Genomic DNA, 20,087 nt, shown 5'->3' on the forward strand with positions numbered 1-20,087 from the left:
GCCACCAGGAAGAGGGTCTCGGGCACTGGAGGAGGAGGCCACAGCTGGGCTGGGGAGGGGTAGGGAGTCACTGAGGCTGGTGACAGTGAGTGCCAGAGGACTCCGCCCTCATGTCTGGACGGAGAAGGTGACTTACGACAGGTGAGCCCGGGTGTGGACTGGCACAGCTCCCCACAGAGCTGGCACCACACCTGGAAGCAGGCAGCTCCCAGCAGGCAGGCAGCAAGTTAGTCGGCAAAGGGGAAGAACTACCTGAGACAAGGGGAGGGACACAGAGAGACAGAGACAGAGGGAAAGACGGGGAGACCGGAGGGGTGGGGAAAGGGCACGATCCCCCAGAGATCAGTCAGAGAAACCACACGTGCCCCGTACTCTCCACCCATGTGGAGTCATATTCCTGACCTTGAGATTTTGATAAAAGTTGGGAGCCTGTTTTCTAAAAATGCAAGTAGACGTATAACACAGCATCTTATACACAACTTTAGGGGAGTCATGAGCACCCGGTGCCACCTGGGGACCGCAGGTAAGAGGGTACATAGCTGCTGGGACAAATCACGAACTTACCATGGCCTCAAACAACCCAAGTTTATTATCACACAGCTCTGCAGGCTTCGGTCCCACCAGACTCACACTGGCCTGAGGTCCAGGTGTGGGCAGGGCAGCGTCCCTCGGGAGGCCCCAGGGGGAGACCAGAGTCCTCACAGCCGGCAGCCTCGGGCCGAGTCCTCAAGCTGCGTCTCCTGGTTCTCTCTCTTCTGCATCCCTCTCCCACTTTTAAGGACCCCTGACGACATTAGGGCCAGCAGATGATCCAGAATAATCTCCCCGCCTTACCAGCAATTTGACTCTATGTACGGCTTTAGTCCCACTTTGCTGTGTGAGGGAGCATAGCTGTAGGTCAGGGTTAGGGTGAGGACGTCTTTGGAGGCCACTGTTCTGTTGACCACCACAGGTAAAGGGTGTAATCAATGACAGAACAGATAGGAGTGCATACATGGAAATAGAGCACATGCAACAAGGAATCAAAAATATATAAGCTGCCAACCCAAGATCCTTTTCCTCAGTCTCACGGGCCAAATGACAGGAGAAAGCAAGAGGGATTTGCTGAAAACTCTTTAAAAGTCATCTGGTGCTCTGTCCCTTCCACTGGCCTCCTACCCCTCCTACCCTGAGGCCATTGCACGCACATTTGACCCTCCCAGACTCCTGCCTCCCCAAGGCCCTGCCGCACAGACCAGAGTTGAAACTGCAGTTCAGCTGCCCCACCCACCCAACTCTCCACCCCCTTGGCACCGGCGGCCGCCTCACACCAGTATGACTCACAGCCACCCACTCCTCTGGAGGGCAGGGTCCCGGTGCTGGAGCTGGAAGGGCAGCCCTGCCGTGCAGCCGACTCCAGGCTCCATCCTCACCCGGAGCTGACAGGGCGTGTCAGGCCAGCCAGCCTGGTCTGGGGTGTCTGCTAGGGCCCCTCGCCTGGGGGTCCAGCTCACCACCAGAGGCCAGGGCAGGAGTACCCGCACATGGCAGTCGTGAGGTTCCCCTGGGTCTCAACGGGCCGCCTGGGCAGGTGTGAGCTGTGGCCAGACCCCGACTGAGCACATGACCCCCACAGCTACAGTCTGTCCCACCCCAGCTCCTCCAGACAGGTACCCCGATGCCTGAAACTAGGCCCAGGGCATTACCAGAGGCCTCCAGCTGGAGGCCACAGGGTCAGCCTGACTCCCCAAGCAGTCAACATGGGGTGGGTGGCTCGTGAGCATTGGAGTGCCAGGGCCCGAGCATTGGAGTGCCAGGGCCCGAGCCCTTGGGGAGCCCAAACCAGCAGGAGGACAGGTCTGAGGCCATCCCTGTGTGTCCCATCTGGGATGGCAGAGGAGAGAAGGAGAAAACACTGAGGCACAGCAGGGCAGTCTGTAAACACAAGAGCATGCCACCCACAGATACCGTGGTCTGCAGAGCAGCTCGGAAAGCATGTTTTTCTTATCTCGGTGTCATGAGACAGGCCCAGACCTTAGCTCCTGCCACCAGCACGTTCGAGAGAAGTGCTGAGAAAGGGTGTCCAACGTCACTGGGGCCAAGAGAGTAAGGATGTCCCTTGGGGCCTGCTAGGAGGAGGAGGAATGTCCGGGGCCAGGCCGGGGTCCTGGCTGACCCGGGGAGGGTGGGGGTCTGGGACCCGTGGCTCTCTGGGGAAACACACAAGGAGGAGGCGAAGGCTCCCTACAAGTCTAGCAGGGAGAGGAAGAGACAGGGGCAGGCAGAGCCTTTGTTGTGCTGGGAGGCCCTGGCTGCTTCTTAGAGAAGACCACACAATGGCAAGGGACATTGGGGGGTGAAGTTTGGCAGGGGGAAGGAGGGCTTGGGTCACACCTCCCCTTCAACCTCTGGACAGAGCCGAAGAAAGGTGCCCGCAGCTCCGTCCCGCACGGGGACCAGGACTGACCTCAGCCGAGACGGGGACATTAGGCAGCCAGAAGGACCCTCTGGAGACCCTCTGAGTGCCTCTCCCGGCCCCTCAGGGCTCCGTGGTGTGGGGACTTCCCTGAGGATGGATGTGGGAGAGCAACAATTCCAGTGTCACAGAGCGAGCTGGGCACATAGTGGCCTCAGGTGTCCACAGGCGGTTCTGGGCAGCAGGAGGGCAGGGCTCTCAGAAATGGTGACCCTTCCAGCCCCTCCCACCTCCAAGCAGCCTTGGACTGCCGGGGGCTGCTCTGTTTGGTATCCAGCTCACACGCCACGGAAAGCGAGGGTCATGTGTGCCGGCAGCAGGCACCCATCTCTAGGGCTGGACCCTCAGCACCAAACCCCACCCTCTCCCCCCACAACTGCAGCACCCTCGGAACAAAGGCAGACCCCGGGGGGGGTACCTCCCCACCTGCTGGCCCTGCTCTCTCTCCAGACTCCCACTAAGAAGACTTCTTCCCTGGGCCAGCTCTCACCAGCTGCCACGGCACTTCTTTGTAAAAAGCTGAAGCCATACGCGGAGTGGAAGCTGCTATCCAGCCCTGAGGTCGCACATGGGGTCAGGTGCCCGGCTCCTCCCAGGGTCCCTGTACTGCCAGCAGGAAGAAGGCCAGCCCTGAAACCGAAACCCAAACCCGACATTCTGGTTCTGCCGCATCTGCACGCCCTGTGGCATCCTCCCGCGTCAGAGTCAACACCCAGAGCACCGCGGAGCATGAACCCAGCAACAGGGTCGCGGGGTCCTGGCCCATCTGCTGCCCCAGCGCATCCTCCCGGCATAACATCGAAACTCTTAGCCACGGGAGGACCTGTCCCCGTCACCAACCCTGCTGCTTCAGGGGATCGCCCTGCTGCTTGCTGGGCAGGTGTGGAGCACCTGCTGCTTGCTGTGACCTGCAGGAGCCCACAGACCTGAGCCAGCACGTGCCTGAGCTGGGGCATGCCTGAGCCAGTCCACTCCTACCTGACGCAGGGCACACCTGAGCCAGCACACGGCACCTACCTGTGGCCACAGTGTGCCTGAGTCTTGGATGCAGCTGGTACAGTGCTCACTGACCAGTGTCCTCTCCTAGAGCCCCCTCCAGTCTCAGCAGCTGCTTGGGAGAAATCACCTGATCATAGATGTGGATGCAGGCTTACGTCTGATTCATGGCACCCAGTGACCCCTATAGTGGGATGACCAGTGTCCTCCCAAATTCCCATCTACTTAGAACCTGTGACGGTGAACTTATCTGGAAATAGGGTCTTTGCAGGTGTAATCAACCAAGATGAGGTTGTACTGGCCCTAACCCTGTAACTGGTGTCCGTGTAAGAGGAGGGATTCGAACACAGACACGCAGAGGGAAGAAGGTGGCAGAGTCTGGAATAACGCTTCTACGGCCAAGGACTGTCGGCAGCCACCAGAAGCTGGAAGAGCCGGGAAACCTCCCCTAGCACCTCCAGAGCGAGGCTGGGCCTGCCCACACCTTGATTTGTACTCTGGCCTCCAGAATAACGGGATTGTATGTTGTTGAAGCCGCCAGCCTGTGGTCGTTCGTTACAGCAGCTGCGGGGTGCTTGCTCACCCTCGAGGGAGTGGAGGTCACCAGCCCAGGGCAGACCAGCCCCCCGGCTGTCCAGACCTGCCGTGGCCTGGGGCATTTTGGGGAAGCTGGGGTCAAAGGGCAGGATCTGGGTTAACAGGAAGGGGAGGGCAGATGCTAAAGAGGACAGAGGTGGAAGGAGGAGGCGCAGTCTGACTGAGGCCGAGCGGTGTGAGCATAACAGCTGCACTTATAGCTGGGCCCAGAGGGAAAGGCCCGGAGCAGGGCTGTGGGGCTCCCTCAGGTGTGCCGACCTCAGGAGAGGCCCTGCCACCAGCGAAGCGCCATGCACGCACGACCGGGGCTGCAGACAGAGGTGCCACCGTTCTATCAGATGCTGGTCTTTATTCTCTGGAACGGAAGCAGCCTGCAGCCCAAAAATGGCCACGGCCAGCAAGCATATTCTTTGAAAAGCAAAAGCAAAACAAAAGTAAGTATTTGGCTCCCTAAATTTCCGTCATAAGAAACAACTCTGAATGGTACCCAAGCTTCGTACAAAGCCTGGTGCCCTCCGTGGGCTACGGCCCCAGCATGTCACCCAACACACCAGCCGAGCACAAGGACGTCAGGTGCTTTTGAAAAACAGTATGAAATGGCACACAAGGCATTTAAGACACTGGAGTTTGTTTCCTATGGACTTTTCTTTTTTAAAAAAAAAATATAATAACTTAGTTTGCATTGTACAACATTTCCCACCAGTCAGGGAGCCCTTGGCCAGGACCTCGCGGCGTGTGCCTCCATGGCTTGAGCACCAGGGAGCCCCCGATCCGAGCACACACTGTGGCAGCGGCGGGGTCACCCACAGTCACTCCGTGCCCATCTCGCAGGGGTTCAGGCCCCTCTCCTCGGCGTCCCTGTATGTCCTCTGGAAGTCCTTGAAGCGTGGGGCACAGCCAAGCCGGGCCTCCCCAAAGTGCATGTGGCCGGTGAAGAGAAACTCCCCACGCCCAGGCCTCACACCGCACTGCAGCAGCGTGGTAACGCGCCCCCGCCAGCCGCCGCCCTCTGGGGCCGGCCGGAAGACCCTGCTCTTCTGCCGGTAGAGCCGGCTTACGTGCAGGTGGATGGCGGACTCCTGCTGCTCTGGTGCGTGGGTGACGTTCTGGATGGAGCCTCGGACGACTGCGGAGGCAAGGAGATGGGGTCAGTGGGGTCGCCGGGGGCATCTGTGCCAGGTCGGACCCTGAATTCTGCATTCCAGAAATCCCATTAAAAATAACAATTCACATGCATGAGGCCTTCTGGGGATAAAGATAATTTTCTACAGCCATATAAGTGGGGAAAACAGGAGATAGAAACCACGCCGTGCATCAGCTTTTCAAGTTAGAACAAGACAAGTGACCATAGTTAGCGCACAAGACCTGCGGCAGGTCTGTACCAAGGGGGGACAGACACCGTGGGGCTCGGAGGGGAGGAGGCCCTGGGGGACAGCTCAGGCCCACACCCAGGATGCTGCCCAGCCCCCAGTCCTCGCTACGCAGCACCACTGCCCTCAGAGCCGGAGGCACTCAGAGCCGGGCGCAGCCGTGCTGGCTTCCTGTCCGGCACCAGCACCATGGCAGACTGCTTCCATCCTCTGCCTGAGAGTGTTGGTGCCAACGTCACGAGCAGGCCGGGGAGTCCCTGACCTCAGCCCCAGGCCCCCCGGGCTCCCTGGACCCTCGGACCAGGAGCTCCTGCTGTAGTATCCACAGGGGACCCAGATGACACAGGGCTCCGAGGTGAGGCAGCACCCGCGTTTGGAGGAAAATGCTCAGTGACCACCCTAAGCAGGATGCCTGACCCTCTCCCCACCTTCCAGACAGGTCCCTCCCCCGGGTAGAGGGACTGTCACTCTGCTGCACAGAAAGGGAAGCATTTTCCTGTTACTACAATTGGTGGCGGGGGGGCCCCAAGCCCCGTGTCCTCGGCAGTCTGCTCCCCAAGCTCAGTTCCAGCACTGGAAGGCCCTCCCAGGCCCCGTGGGGCTCCTGACACGTGGCAGGAACATGAGGACACTTACCGAAGTCGCTGGTGCAGACCGCCAGCAGCACTTCTGCGTCACTGCAAGGGCGGCATGGGGCTGCAGGGAGAGAACGGGTTAGGGGCGGGGTCTGCAGGACACAGGCCCACATCCACGCCCACCAGGTCCTGTAGAGCTCTGACCCTGGGAAGCAGGACAGAGAGCCCGACCTCGGCCGTGCAAGTGGGGGGCTGACCGATGCAGGGGACACCCCGAGCTCCAGATGTGGCTGTGAAGGGCACACACCCCGAGGGAGAGCTGGCCTTGGTGCTTGTCCCCACTTAGCTTGCCGGCCCAGCAAATCTCGCCCATGCCCGTCACCCATGCGAACCAACCCGAGCTGGTCTGAAGCTGCGTCCCCTACACCAGCCCGGCTGAGAGTCGCCTGCATTCCAACCTCCACACCTGCACCCCAAATGTTGTGACCGCCCACTCACACATCCCCTGCTCCCCAGGCCCCTGTCTGCTGCCAAGACTGGAGGGTCAGGGCACTGCCCAGGACCGCCAAGGCTGCTGAAGGTGCCTGCGAGCGTGCAGGAACGCAGCTGCATGCACAGCCCCTCCCCCAGACCCCGCCTGGACCTCAGACCGCGTCACTGCCTGCAAACACCAACCACAGCAAGCCCAGTTCACAGAAGCCCCAAACCCCCACAGCCTGGGTGGGGCTGGCTTCCTCCAGCCAAGCCAGGCCTCACCCGGTGAACTTCTGCCCCAGCCCGGCCCTCACCCCGCCCTTCACCCTCACTTCCTCAGATGGGGTGAAGCTCCAGAAAGATTGGGGGGGGCGGAACAGAGCCTCTGGTCCTGGCAACCCTCCCCCCCAGACCACGGCACCGCTCCTGACCCAGCACTGGATTTGGGAGAACACAACACTAGGCCCTCACTGCACCTTTCAAGGCCTCGGACTCTTGGATGCAGAGTCTCTAGGGTTTGGCACAAATTCTCCCAGGTCAGGGAAAGGTTAGTATAAAGTCTTGCTGGAACAAGGCCTTTCACTTTCTCAAGGCCCCAGAACATCCATAGTTTGGGCACCTGCTGGGCCTGGACAAAGCTAACCCTGTCTGCACACTGACCAGTCACCTTCCCAAACCCTGAACTGGGTGAGCAGTCAGGGGCAGGACCAGGTACCAAGGAGCAGGAGCTGGGAGAGGCCTTCTGGGGCCCAGGCCATGGGGCCAGCAGGGTCTGCGCCACCCGGAGCAGCACAGGGTCTCTGTGGACCCTGTGGGGTGGACATGAGTTTCCAAGCACTGGCCCTCGTCATCCTGCTTGGGCAGGGGTGGATGTTTGCGCCCCAGGCCAGCTCAGGAGGGCCTGACTCACTGGCCCTCCCACCACCTGCTGCTTCTATCAGGTCGTCAGGAAGCAGGAGACGCCGCAGGACAAGCACAGCCTGTTGGACGCGTCCCATCCGGCCCATTGGGAGATCGGGCACCCACCCAGCTCGAAATCCCAAAGACTGCTGCCCACCTGCGCCACTCAGGTTCCATGTGTAGACCCCCAGTCTCAAGGCCTTTCTTCAAAAAGAGGGTGGCCCACTGGGGGTCCCCTACCCTGCTCACCCATCGGGGACGTGCTGCCCCCACGGGGCCGGACAGGCCACACAGGTCAGGAGGGATGAGGCAGGGCACACAGCACTGCAGGGGCAGGGGTCTTCAGCTGCACTGAGCGGCAGCATTTTATTGTAGCCCTTATGGCAAGGGGCACGTGGCGGAGGTGGGACCTCCCATCCTAGCCGGCACTCCCTAGCGCCCAAGGGGTCAGAGGCCCCACCTGGGTGCCCTTGCGGGTGGGAGAAGGTGGGTCAGCAGTCCGTCCCGTGGTGGCCATGGCCCGCCTGTGGGTGCCCCTCCTGGAGCACTCACCCAGGGGGGAGGAGCCACAGCCGGGCCCCTGGGGCCCGGCCACGCAGTGTTCCAAGCAAGCGTGGGCGGGAGGCCCAGGTCCACACAAGCTCTCCAGAAGCACATCTCAGCTTCTGAGTCGGCTGAGCCAGGCCACAAAGGCAGCAGGGTGGCAGTGACTGGCCCAGGCCACACCCCGTGTTCAGAGCCCCGGCCTGGTGGCGCACGGTTCACCAAGTCCAAGAGCTTCGCCCTCCGTGTGGACATAGGCCCCGGGACCTCGGCTGACAGCTGAGGGGAAAGGTGGCAAGGAGCCGGCCCTGTGTGCCCGCCAGCTCCCACCCCACAGCACCGCAGGCGTGGGGATGCCGGGGACCGAGGGGAGGGCGGTCAGCAGCCTGCGGAACCCTCCTGCCAGAAGCCTCCACAAGCCGACACCACCACAGCCGGGCTACTAAAGTGCCGCCCTGGAGACTCTTCTCGTAATTCTGAGTTTTACGACGCGTAGGTCACCTTCTTGGAAAATCCGGTCTGTGGACGCCAAGAGAAGCAATCTGGAAACAATTATCAATCAGAGTTGGGCTCATAAAGGCTCTGGAACGCGCTGGTTTCGGACACATCGAATCTCGTTTCCTTGCAGGGGAAGATGAGGAGGGGGCGGCCAATAGGCCAGTTGGGACTATGGTTCTCGGAGAGGGGGTGGCTGAGGTATGGACATCCTAGGGAGATTACCCCGGAATGTGCATACGAGGAACTGAAGAAGGAAAACACAGGGTCAGGGAGACCAGAGGGGGCTACTGTGGGGACCCAGGTGAGGAGGGCAGGTGCAGGCCCTCGCCAGGGAGAGGTTCAAGATGGCCGCATACTGTTCTGATGGGCAGGGCAGCCTGGGTGAGGATGACCAGGTGGACGCATGCAATTCCAAAGGGAAAGCTGTGCATGAGGGCACCCGCCAGCGCCTTCACGGCGGCCAGTGCCGGGGGCAAGGGGACACAGCTGGAGCGGGGCTGGTGTGAGCTGAGGCCCACTTACGGTTCTGGAGCCTCCCTGGACTGTCACCACAGCCAGCCGCAGGCTGGTGTCGCCCCGAGATGGCCCCACGGGACGTGGCCCGGGCTGGTCGGCTGCCCCCAGGTCCCGTCTCTTATGCGCTGGGAACTCTCAAGCTCACCAGCTTCTCCTCCTCACCTGTTCCCATCCCTCCCTCTTCCTGGTGAGGACGCAGGTGGAGGCCACACCCTTCCACCCCAAAAGGCCAGAGATGGGCAAGATGAGAAATAATTACCCAGTAATTACAGTGGCCAGAGAAGCCAGGCAGGAAACAAAATGATCCATAGAAAAAAATTCAGTTCTCTCTCCTTCTCTGTCTCCAGGACATGATAAGGGTTCCTTTACTTTTTCTGAACTTTGCTAGTCATTCCCCACAGCCCAGCCCAGCCCCTCAGAGCCACCACCAAACTCTGAGCGGGAAAGGCTCCCCAGTGGAGGGCTCTGTACCCACCTGGCCCACCCCTTGGGCATCACTCACCCCCTAGCTCATCAAACAGGGCAGGTTTTAACAGGGTCGAGTGATGATGCCCATTGGAAACTGTGGGACCCAGGCGGCCCTCACCACAAGGTTCCCCGCGAGCAATGGGAGTAACTTTTATGTGTTCAGAGCCAGCACCCTCCCCTCTAGCTGTGGGCCTAAAATGCCACTGTCTTCCCCTTTTATCTGTTCAAGGAAGCCTGCTCTGGGCAGGCACTGCATGGAGCCCAAACCCCAAACCCCAGACACTGGATGTGGCCAAGCCAGTGAGCCCCTGCTGTTCAGCTCCCTGAGAAGTAAAAGAACAGACTGGAATCAGAAGCCCACCTGGGCTGCCCCAGCCAAACCAAGGAGAAGGAAGTCTGTCTCTGCCCCCTATTTTATTTTATTTTTTTTTAAAGATTTTATTTTTATTTTTTTGAAGAGATAGAGACAGCCAGCGAGAGAGGGAACACAAGCAGGGGGAGTGGGAGAGGAAGAAGCAGGCTCATAGTGGAGGAGCCTGACGTGGGGCCCGATCCCGTAACGCCGGGATCACACCCTGAGCCGAAGGCAGACGCTTAACCGCTGTGCCACCCAGGCGCCCCTGTCTCTGCCCCCTAGAACCAGACAGAGCAACCCCCAGCCACCCTTCCCTGGCCAGCGCCACACACCCCCAACCCTACTGGACAATGCGGGCTCCCGGTGGTGCCCGTTTTCCCAAGTATGCTGGGACTCTGGGGAGCATGGCCCCCAGACTGCCCGGCTGGGCTCCACTGGGAGACCTCAGCACATGCTCCAGGCGCGGCCCCAGACCTTCACCCATCAGTTCCCTAGATCTGGCCACTTGCCCACTGTTCGTGTCCTGCCAGATTTTTTCAGCACCAGAGGTGAACCTCATTACCCCACAGGGAAGGAGGAGGGCACGGGGCAGGGTGGGGGGAAGCGAGTCCCACCCTGCCAGCTGTGTGGCGGGTAGATCCTGAGTCCCTCAGCCCACAGGCTGGGGTCACCGCCCACCACCCATGCCTTGATCTGCACCTGGAGGAGCAGTCTGCCTCTCCATTCCGGCCTCTTCTTGGCTGTCCGAGCTTCTCGGTTCACACCAGGAAGCACACTAGATGACCACATCACGACAAACACTCCCAGAAACGTCCAGGGCCGCAAGGCTCACACACACATCGGCCGTCCGGGAGCCTCTCCTTTCTCAAGTCTGCACGAACTAGAACCTGTGACTCATCGGGGAGGGAGAAGGCTCGTGGAGCTCCCCGCCGCCAGGAGACATGGCCCAAGGGCATGTGCACACCTCCACACCACAGGTGCTCCCGCCTCATCGAGGCTCCTGCAGCCACGCCGGGGGCAGAGCAGGAGAAGCCGGGAGCCACGCGCTACCATCAGAGAGCCCGCCTGGCCTGGTGGACGTCACCGCCGCCAGATGGCTGGTGCTGACATTCCACATTACGTACCCATTCCTCTGGCATTAAGGGCTTAGGGGCCCATCCCCTGATGAAAGGCAAGCATCCTGGGGAGAAGGGACGCACTGGCGTCCCCGGGCCCCTGCTGCCCCTCGTCTCCCTCAAGATGTCAACAAGTCCCCAACGTCTCCTCCCCTCAGCCAGCTATCACCAGTCAGAAACACCAAATTCAGGGACTGGGTTTTTTCACACTTTGTTTTTATCGTGAGTTTATTTCTAGGTCCCCCAGCGTGAGGCTGGGGTCCCCTCCCCCAGCTCTCCCACCCACCCTATAGCTGGTGATCAAGATAAAGACTGTTGCGGTTAAAATTTCATTCAGGTCTGAGATTTACAGCAGCTTTCACTGTCACCTTCCTGAACGGGAGACCTGGCCGGGCGTCTGGACCGGGGGAGGGGGGTGCAGCAGGGAACCACCCGGGCAGTCAGGCACTTGGGGGGGTCCCACCTGGGCAATCCTACACAGAAGTTCTCTAAGAAACGAGCTGACTTCGAGAGACACTGAAGTTTTGCACACTGATCTGAGCCAAGAATGCAGAACAGTAAAATGTGGATTCCCATTCAGGAGGAAAGTCTGCATTTCAAAACCTAGCAGAGGTCTTTCCCCCGGTCCAATCTTTTATTTACTAAAGCGCGGAGCTGATACTATTCTTCAAACCGGTACTTCTGCCTTACACTGCTGACACCTGTTGGAACTGCCCTCGGCACTGTGGGATGTTAGCAGCATCCCTGCCTGGCCGGCACGCTCAGTGATTACCAGTGATTACGGCACCCCCACCGGACCATCATCCGGGCTGGCTGGTCTCCTGGGCAGTGGCCTTCCTGGAACTTGCTCACACTTCCCCCTCGCTGGAAGGCATCTTGCTACCAACCAGCTTTGGAATTGATACGGATGGTGTCCTCACACACTTGGACCCCATGAGATCATCTGTGTCTTGGAGCAAGGGGGAGACGCTTGGCCTGGGTGCCTCTAAAAGACAAGGACTTCTGCACCTGGGCAGTCAGGCAATGGGCTGGTGGGGGGGCACAAGGGGTGAGACCTGGCCATGTGAGAGCTCTGGAGGCCACTCACTTCTCCTTGGTCTCTGCCTCTGGAACTCTTTGGGGACCAACACTACCCTCCACACAGGGCCCTGCAAAGCTGTCTGTTTGCCTCAAAAGTAAAAACGAAGGACAATGTAAAGCCAACTTACGATCTCCCTGTGCACACACACACCCTCGGCTGCTGAGAACCTCCCTCCAGAACTATACCCTAGGAGGGCCCTGCAATGGAGGGGGCTCCTCGAGGGCTGGCCTCGTGGGACCCCCAGGTGAGTCCCTGCCCTGCCTGGTTCCTCTATCCACAGCCCCTCTCCTGGCACACGGCTGGTGTCTCCACTCCGCACGGGGTTATCCTTAGACCACCCACCCACAAAATACCTCCAGAACTGGGGACCAGCCCCACATTTCAGGTCATCAAGGCTCTGCACTACTCTGGAGTGTGCATCAGTCTTGGCTCCCACCCAAAACTTGCCATGTCAGATGTCGAAAACACTCAGCTAATCCATACATCAGGAGAAATGCCAGGGACACACATTTCCAGTTACAGCCCCAACGGCACACAGAAGACGAGCACGTCAGGGAGCTGGGACCACGGTCCATCCGGCCTGTGGCCATTCCCAGGGCACACTCGATCCTTGTGCTGAGACACAGTTCCTGAGAACTACTGGGGCACCACACGTCCAATACCCCCTACACCCAGGGGGCCGTCTGCTAGCGCCACCATGCCTGCGGCCGCCCACGAAACCACCCAGAAGTCCCCACCCTGCTGCCCTTCCCACCACCAGGGCACGCCACCCACCTGACAGAGCATGCAGGTCCGACCCCGCGTGCCGGCTGGTCAGCTCGTACTGGAAGCCCGTGGTCCTCCTGCTGATGTCCTGCTGGGGCGCAGCCTCCACGAAAAGGCCACCGTGCTCGAAGCCAAAGCAGAGCACCTGGCCAGGCCCGCGGTCCCCGTCCCGCACCAGCAGCTTCAGTTCTCCAGTTCTTTCCAAATAAATATTGGCCCCCGAGGAGTCCCTGAGGGGCTTGATGCAGAGAGTCAGGTGTCGAGACGGCGGGAAGGTGTTGGGCCGCACGTTGACGATGAGCGCCCCGGTCGGGTACATCCACTCCACGGAGCCCGCGGAGCATCGCAGGTACACCTGCTCCACCTCCTTCCTGTGGGCCTCGTGCGTCAGCCCGCTGCGGGGGGGGGGGGGGACACGCGTCAGCCAGGGCCCGCCCCACACGCGCCCCTGCCTGGGGGACACCCACCTACCACGCACTGGCTTCTGCAGCCCCTCACCCCCATGCGGGCTGCTCCCACCTCGGCCCTGCTGCAGGAGGCCGTTTCCAGGGAGGGGCAGCCACATGGCCCCGCATCCAGGCCCCTCTGACGGGCCTACCCCAGAGAGTCGCGGTGAGACAGGCTGTGACCTGCACAGGCAACGTGCGTCTCAGACCCTCTCAGCACCTCGAGGCTTGCATCTGCTGGCCTTCAAGGCTGCAGCCCTGGGCGCCCGTGTCCTTGAGGCTCCTTGCATCGGGGAGGCAATGGGTCCGTGGAGGCAAGGACCACGGAAGGGTAGATCTTCTGGAACATGGTCAAGGACACACCCACAGGACCCTGCCTCCAACCCAAGTTCCAGGTGACCTACTGAGGGCCGGGAATGATGGCAGAGTCCCTCTGTGTGTGAAAACGAGGAGAGAATCACTTGGTCCAGAGAGTAGCTTTTAAACCAATTAGGAATGTAAGCAATTTGGGGTGTTGGAGATTGTGGGTGAGTTTTGTCTTCCCGAGAGGCATTTTGTGTTTTCCTTAAAGTGATGACTTGATGGCTTTTTCATTTGCAAACCTTGGGACGCTTGGGTGGCTCCGTGGGTTGCTGAGTCTGCCCTTGGCTCAGGTCATGATCTCGGGGTCCTGGGATGGAGCCCCCCCCCCCCCCGCAGGCTCCCTGCTCAGTGGGGAGTCTGCTTCTCCCTCTCCCTCTCCCTCTGCCATTCCCCGGCTCTAAGATTTTATTTATTTATTTGAGAGAGTGAGCAAGAGAGAAAGCACCACACACAAGCAGGGGGAGCTGCAGAGGGAGAGGGAGAAGCGGACTCCCCCCGCCCCACCCCGCAGAGCAGGGAGCCTAATGAGGGGCTGGATCCCAGGACCCCAGAATCACGACCTGAGCCAAAGGCAGACGCTTACCTGAGCCACCCAGACTCCCTCAAATAAATAAATAAATAAGATTTAAAAATTAACCCTGAAGACTCTGCATTGCCAATTGTATTTTTAAAAATAAACTCAAATAACATCAAAGCAAGATAGAAAAGTAAGGTAAAGGTCCTCCACAGGGGAGAGACACGACAGGCAATGCGTGGAGAAGCCACAGGGACAGACAGACACAAGCAGTAAGTAGACACTTCATCTTCCCAAGGAGAAGTTTTGGAGCGCCAAGTTAGTCTCACCCCTAATAAAGACTAAATAGGAAAAAATGAAGTGGGCTACACTCTTGGTGAAACAGGTCTGGAGTAAAGTCACTTCGTTATGTTTTCAAGAGATTGAAACCACCAAAAATGGTGAAGCTTCCCCTACCCCAAATTTCCACGTGAATGTCAGCTTGTGCTAATGTTACGTCATAGCCACCAAGCAGCCTTGGGTCCCCACCAGTGACTCCGACCAAGTGCTCTATTACACGAAAGTTGGTTCTGATCAGATCTCAGACAGGTTCACCCACATTCTTAGGATTTTTCTGTGTAATAAACAATGCTATATTCAGTGCCCTGGCCTGAGTGAGTTACCAGAAACCCTTTCTACAGAGGAGAAAACACGTAACATATGGTTTGCATTTACTGGTGGTGACTCATGCTCCAGGCTCCAAAAAACCTCACTTTTCATACGACGGCCAGCTGCAGGCCGGGGCTGCACAGTCATCCTGCAGACCACATCAGAGGGAGGTGTCAAGGAGGTGACCCCCCTCCTAACCCCGCTCCCTGCCCCCGCAAGGCCCGGGGTCACTAGCAGCCAGCCCAGCCTCAGACGCCTACCAGGGCCGCACACGCAGAACAGACTTACAAATTACAGTCAAATAAAACTCGTATAAGCGCATCTGACACGTATGTGTGGACGCGCGTAATTACAGCGCTGTGGGAAAAATTAGACTAAATGGAGAGTGGCTGACACAGATGACTATAATCAGCTCTGCTCTTATGCAGCCAACACGAACTTTATCATAGTGTCCCTCCTCTCCTGTCTCCAGCCTCAAGGGGCAGCTGGACACTTGCCCCACACCCAGACACCAATCCTTAAAGCTCTCTCCCATAAAAACCATCCTGTCCAATTCTTCACTTTCCTCTCTGTGGAGGAAGGGGGAGGCTCAAGGGAAAGGAAAGCCCATACCAGAGGCTTTGGACCCCCTCACTAAGTCACCTAATCCAAACAGTGGAGGGAGACATGGGGAGGTCCACCCCTACCCACATCTGGGGCAGGGACAGAGGGAGCGTTTGTGGGGACATATCACCCCGGACACCTTGTGCAGTACACCTGGCTCCATTTATTCGTAAGTCACTCTACTGAAAGCGGGCCAGGAACAACGTGAAGGTGGGCATAGAAGAAACAGACACCCCGTTACCTCACCCATTACCTAATGTCTTCACTGGCCACCAGGAAAGGGTCTACACCCACCCCAGGGTCCACGGCCAGCATGCAGCTCTACTCTGCCTCTCCCCTCATATTCTCCTAAAGCATTGAGGCCACCAAGAGTCCAACCACGCGCTCAACACGGATGTTGACATGAAGGTCAGTAGCGCGTGCTATGCAAGACATCGACCCAGTCCAGCAGACCCACCAGTCTCCCAGCCTGGGACCCCGCTGGGTCTTTAATGAAGTCAAGGGCTCATAGTCTGTCTAGTTCTTACCAGAAAATCTGGCCAAATCTCTCACCTCTAAGTTTCCAGCACCACAGCAAACCTGAAAAAACTTCTGTTTATGCAAAATTGCTGGAGGTGCAAAAATGTGCCACATGCGTGACATCACTGATGGTGGCATTTGAGATTTTCACAGAGCGTGCAAGCAACATGCTTATCAGACAAACATAAAATAACTTGTCTCTGATGTGATTAAGCTAAAGGGTACAGAGGAAACTGTGGCTTCAGCCAGCCGTGGGGGCTGAGGGCACCGACTGCTCTGGGGATTACGTAACTGGGCTCACGCATCGTTCCAGAAAAAAGAGTCTGCAAGCATCGCTCCCCCGGTGGACACACCTAAGGAGCACCTTCATGGAAAGGACAGCAAATTCCCAATGGAAAGGGGACTTTCTGAAGGGGTCAGTGTGGTGGCAGCAGGGCCCATACCCGTCACACTCACAGCCTGGCTCACCCGAGGCACCAGAAGTAAATGATGGTCTTTTGTTCACTAAAGTCAGGAAGAGAGTTCAGATCAAGGAAGAAACCAAAAGGCTCTGATAACTGGAGTTGGCTTTCATTTCCCCACCGAGCAGGAGATCTAGCCCAGGTGCGATGGACCCACAAACCCTGCCGATAGTAGTGGGAAAGTTCATGGTCCATCTTTATGACCACAGCCTAATAAAGATTGGGGCGCTGTCCTGCCCCTGCACACGGGACGGGGATTGCAAAACCTCCTGCTTCATTGCTTGGAAACACCCAGAAACGCATTTCAGCCTGTCAAATGTGAGTAGCCAGTGTCATAAAGAGCAACTCCCTTCCTATCAGGGGATCAGAATCCACCCAGGGTATCGGGACTCGCACCACCCCGTGCTGTCTTTAGAACAGCTCATAAAAAGTCATAAATGTTCTGGGGGTCAGCAGGCAAGTCAGCACACCCAGGTTCCCACAGCAAGGGTCTATCAGCTGAAGGCATATGGTAACTGGGGCGGCAATTATAATGCAAGGGGGCTTCTGTTCCAGGAATGTGGCCTGGCCCTGTCTTCTCTCCAGATCCCACTGTGGCAGCCCCTGCAGCCACCCTCTGCCAGCCTCTGCCTTTGGGCTGAGTGGAGGACAGCTGGAGGGAGTCCAAGACCAGGAGTATGTTAGCAGTGATGGAGACAGAGGGTGGCAGTCAAGTGTCCCTGCTTCTCCAGGTAGGTGAGAGGATGCAGACACCTGCTTGATGCAGGAGCTCGTTGGCCCTCTGACCAGCCCTCGCTCACACATCCCTCCCATCCCCAGGAGGCATCCCCTTCCAGGCATACAGTCCTCTGAGAGACTGAAAGGATGTCAGCTCCTCTGGAAATTCAGGCTCCCACTGTCGACTGGGTTTGTTTCTGATCTGCTGAAGGAGGACACCCTAGACCTCAGTTTAGGGGTGCACTGATTCATCCAGAAGCTGCAAAACAGGGAGTTTAATTACCAGCGTGGGGGAAAGGGCAGCCCTAGAAGAGTGTGTCAGAGTCAGAGGCTCCCAGCCAGCTCTGAGCTGGCGCCAGCATTCTCCAGGCCAACCCTCCCCCAGAGCTCCAAGCTCATGGCCCCCATCTCGCTCCTCCATCCCTGCTCTGGTGTGTGCAGGGAGAGTTTGTGCCGCAGGGAGGAAGGCCACCACAGACCCAACCTCTGGAGCCCAGGACCCTGGCTCTAGGAGGGGTGGAAAGTGGGGATGAGGGTAATTGCCAGTGTCCACAGAGAACTGGGTCTGTAAGTACCCAAGATGACCAGCGGCTGCCCTGCTGACGCAGAGCCCAGCACACTGGCACAACCCCCACCCTTCTCGGAAAAACTGTCTTCCCTCAAAATAACCCCGTGATACCCCCAGCATGAGGTGTGAGCCAGCGGGAGTCTTCCCATCAGACATCAAGGCCAAGGGGCTTGGGTGGAGGCCCTGTTCCCTGCAACACCCCGACACTGAGAGCCGCGGGCAGCCCCAGCCCACAGTTTCAGAGAAGGAGATGGGCATCTCCCTCTGCAAACTCCTTCACCGGCACAAAACCCGCTTTTCCAACTGCGAGCTGCCTGCCGCGGGGCCGAGGGCGCCCTTGGCGGATGGCGGTTTCTCACCCCAAGTAGCTGTGCCCTCAGGCGCCCCGCCCGCGCACACTTGTGACTTGCACTCCTTTCTGCTTGTCACACTTCAGTTTTAAAAAAAGTCCTCGGCTGCCACAGCGGAGGGGCGTGAAGGGGGGTCGCCGAGCCCAGCGCGCGCGCTGCCAAGGGCGGCCTGACCTTCACCGGGTCCCGGGCGGGGACGGCGGGGGGGGGGAGGCTCGGCGGGCCCCGCACTCGGCCCGCGCACAGGTGTCCGCCCGCGGGTCTCCGCGCGCACAGGCGTAGTCCGCGCCGCGGTCCGCGCCAGAGCCCCGCTCTGTCCACCGAAGCCCCCCGCTCCCTCCTGCGGACCCGCCGGCCCTTCCCGCTCGGCTCTGAGCGCAGGCCCGGCTCCTCCCGCCCGGGGCGCGCAAGTCCTCGCCGCGGGCAGAGCCGGGAAGGGCCGGAGGACCGACCCCCGCCCGCCTCCAGTGCCGGGTCGGAGCGGGGCGAGTGGGCTGCCCGGTCGGGACCGACCCCGCAGGGCGGCGGGCGCACCTCCCCCTGGGCGTCCTCCCGGCCAGGGCACCCGGACGCCGCGGGCTCTTTTGTTCTAGACCCGGGGGCGGGGGCGATGGGGACAGGACTCAGCCTGGAGAGCGGGCCCCCGAGTCCCCGCCCGGGGCCCGCCTGGGGCCGCGCCCCCGCACGCTTGGCCGGCCCGGGAGGGGAGGGGAGGGCACGCCAAGGGAGAGCAGTGGACCGAAGGGCCGGGGTCGCGGGGCGCGGACTCACCTCCCCTTCCAGCTGCACAGGTCGCTCGAGTATTGCGCGCCCGCGCCACCCAGCAGCGCGGCCAGCAGCAGCAGCAGCAGCGGCGGCGGCGGGCCAGGGCCCGGGGCGGGGGGCCGCGGCCACAGCTGCCCCGCGCGCCCCCCGGCCGCCCGCGCCGCGTCCCGCATGCTCTGGCTCCGGCTTGGCCGCCGACCCCGCGTCCGCGCCCAGCGAGCAGACCCTCCACCCGGCCCGGCCGGGAGGGCGGGCGGGGCTCCAAGTCCAGGCGAGTCACGTCGTGCGCCCCCCGCGCACCCGGCGCGGCCGCCCGCCCATCCCGGCCGCAGCCGGGGCCACCCGAGCCGCTGGAGCCGCGGGAGCTGCGCAAAGAACTCCGCACCCGGCGCCGCCACCCGAGCCTCTGAAGGAGGCGAGTCCACGGTCCGGGTCCAGGCTCAGCTGGGGGGCGGTCCGCCCGGCCGCTCCGCCCCCGCCCCGGGCCCGCCCCGCGCGCCGGAACTCCGCCCTGAGCGCGCGCTCGGAGCTCCGCGCCCTGCGTGCCCGGGCCGGGGGTCCCGGGACGGCTCCGCCGAGGGGAGGAGGCGGCTCGAGGGACCGGGAGAAGGGTCCGAGAGCGACTCCTCAGAGGGAGAAGGAGGGGGCAGCAGCACGTCCCGGCCGGTACAATGCGGGACGGGGAAGGAACCCGGGATCCCCAGTACATGCAGACCCGAGCCAGCGCCTGGCCAGCGGGTCCGTCCGCAGTGGCGGTGCCGTGACTCCGTCGTGCAGACTGAGCCCGGAACGGCCACTGGGCTGTAGTGGGGGCTCCTGGCCATGCCACTACTGTGTGACCAGCCTGATTCCATCAGGGATGTTCCTGGCATCCAAACCCACGCAGAATCTGGGTGTGCTTTGCAGAGGTTCCGACTCGGTCCGGGTCTGCGACCCACGTGGGAAGGGAGGCCCAGCTTCGGCTGATGATGGGGCTGCCTCACTGCTGAGCGCACCGTGGGCTCTGGAGTACCCGCTGCACAGAAGGGCTCTGGGTCACAGCTCCTGTACATCAGGCAGAGCTTTGCCCGCTCGTCCTCACCATCCCCACTCCGGAGCTGGTCTGGTACCTGCTTCACTAGCCTCACGCTCCATTCCTCCTGGGGACGGTCTGGTGCACTGCAGGATGTGAGCTGACTCCTGGCCCCTGTGCTCTAGATGTCACACACACCCCCCCCCGGTTTGGCAACCCGTACTGTCTCCAGATATTGCCAAATGCCCCCTGTGTGCAAAATCTCCCACCGAGACCCCTGTCCTAGCAGGACCCAGCGCGGTGAATTGGTGAGCACAGTGTGAGGAGAGTGGCTTCTTTACCAGGTAGTCACTGGAGCCACCATGTGTCTAACGTCGGGGGTGGGGGGGAGACAAGAGGAGCACAAGCAGCCC

General features: G+C 60.2%; 1 protein-coding gene across 1 annotated transcript; it reads right to left on the bottom strand.

The window, feature by feature from the left end:
* Positions 1–4,674: 4,674 nt before the first annotated feature.
* METRNL (meteorin like, glial cell differentiation regulator) lies at positions 4,675–19,067 on the bottom strand. Its single transcript, XM_045798617.2, has 4 exons — positions 18,669–19,067; positions 12,718–13,103; positions 6,055–6,114; positions 4,675–5,174 (listed from the first exon to the last, which is right to left on the bottom strand). Exons 1-4 carry the CDS (start codon positions 18,833–18,835, stop codon positions 4,858–4,860), a joined length of 930 nt encoding a protein of 309 aa, XP_045654573.2. The 5' UTR covers positions 18,836–19,067; the 3' UTR covers positions 4,675–4,857.
* Positions 19,068–20,087: the final 1,020 nt, after the last annotated feature.

The sequence above is a fragment of the Ursus americanus genome, chromosome 23 (assembly GCF_024610735.1).
Source record: "Ursus americanus isolate L20-20 chromosome 23, mUrsAme1.1.p, whole genome shotgun sequence".
Lineage (NCBI taxonomy): Eukaryota > Metazoa > Chordata > Mammalia > Carnivora > Ursidae > Ursus > Ursus americanus.

Bases quoted from the DNA above. Each gene is read 5' to 3' on its own strand.
- METRNL (XM_045798617.2), bottom strand. From the start codon at position 18,835: ATGCGGGACGCGGCGCGGGCGGCCGGGGGGCGCGCGGGGCAGCTGTGG. The intron at 13,104-18,668 runs GTGAGTCCGCGC...CCCCCCCCGCAG, and splicing joins CTGTGCAGCTGGAAGGGGAG to CGGGCTGACGCACGAGGCCC. The intron at 5,175-6,054 runs GTAAGTGTCCTC...TTGCCTCCGCAG, and splicing joins GGTCTGCACCAGCGACTTCG to TCGTCCGAGGCTCCATCCAG.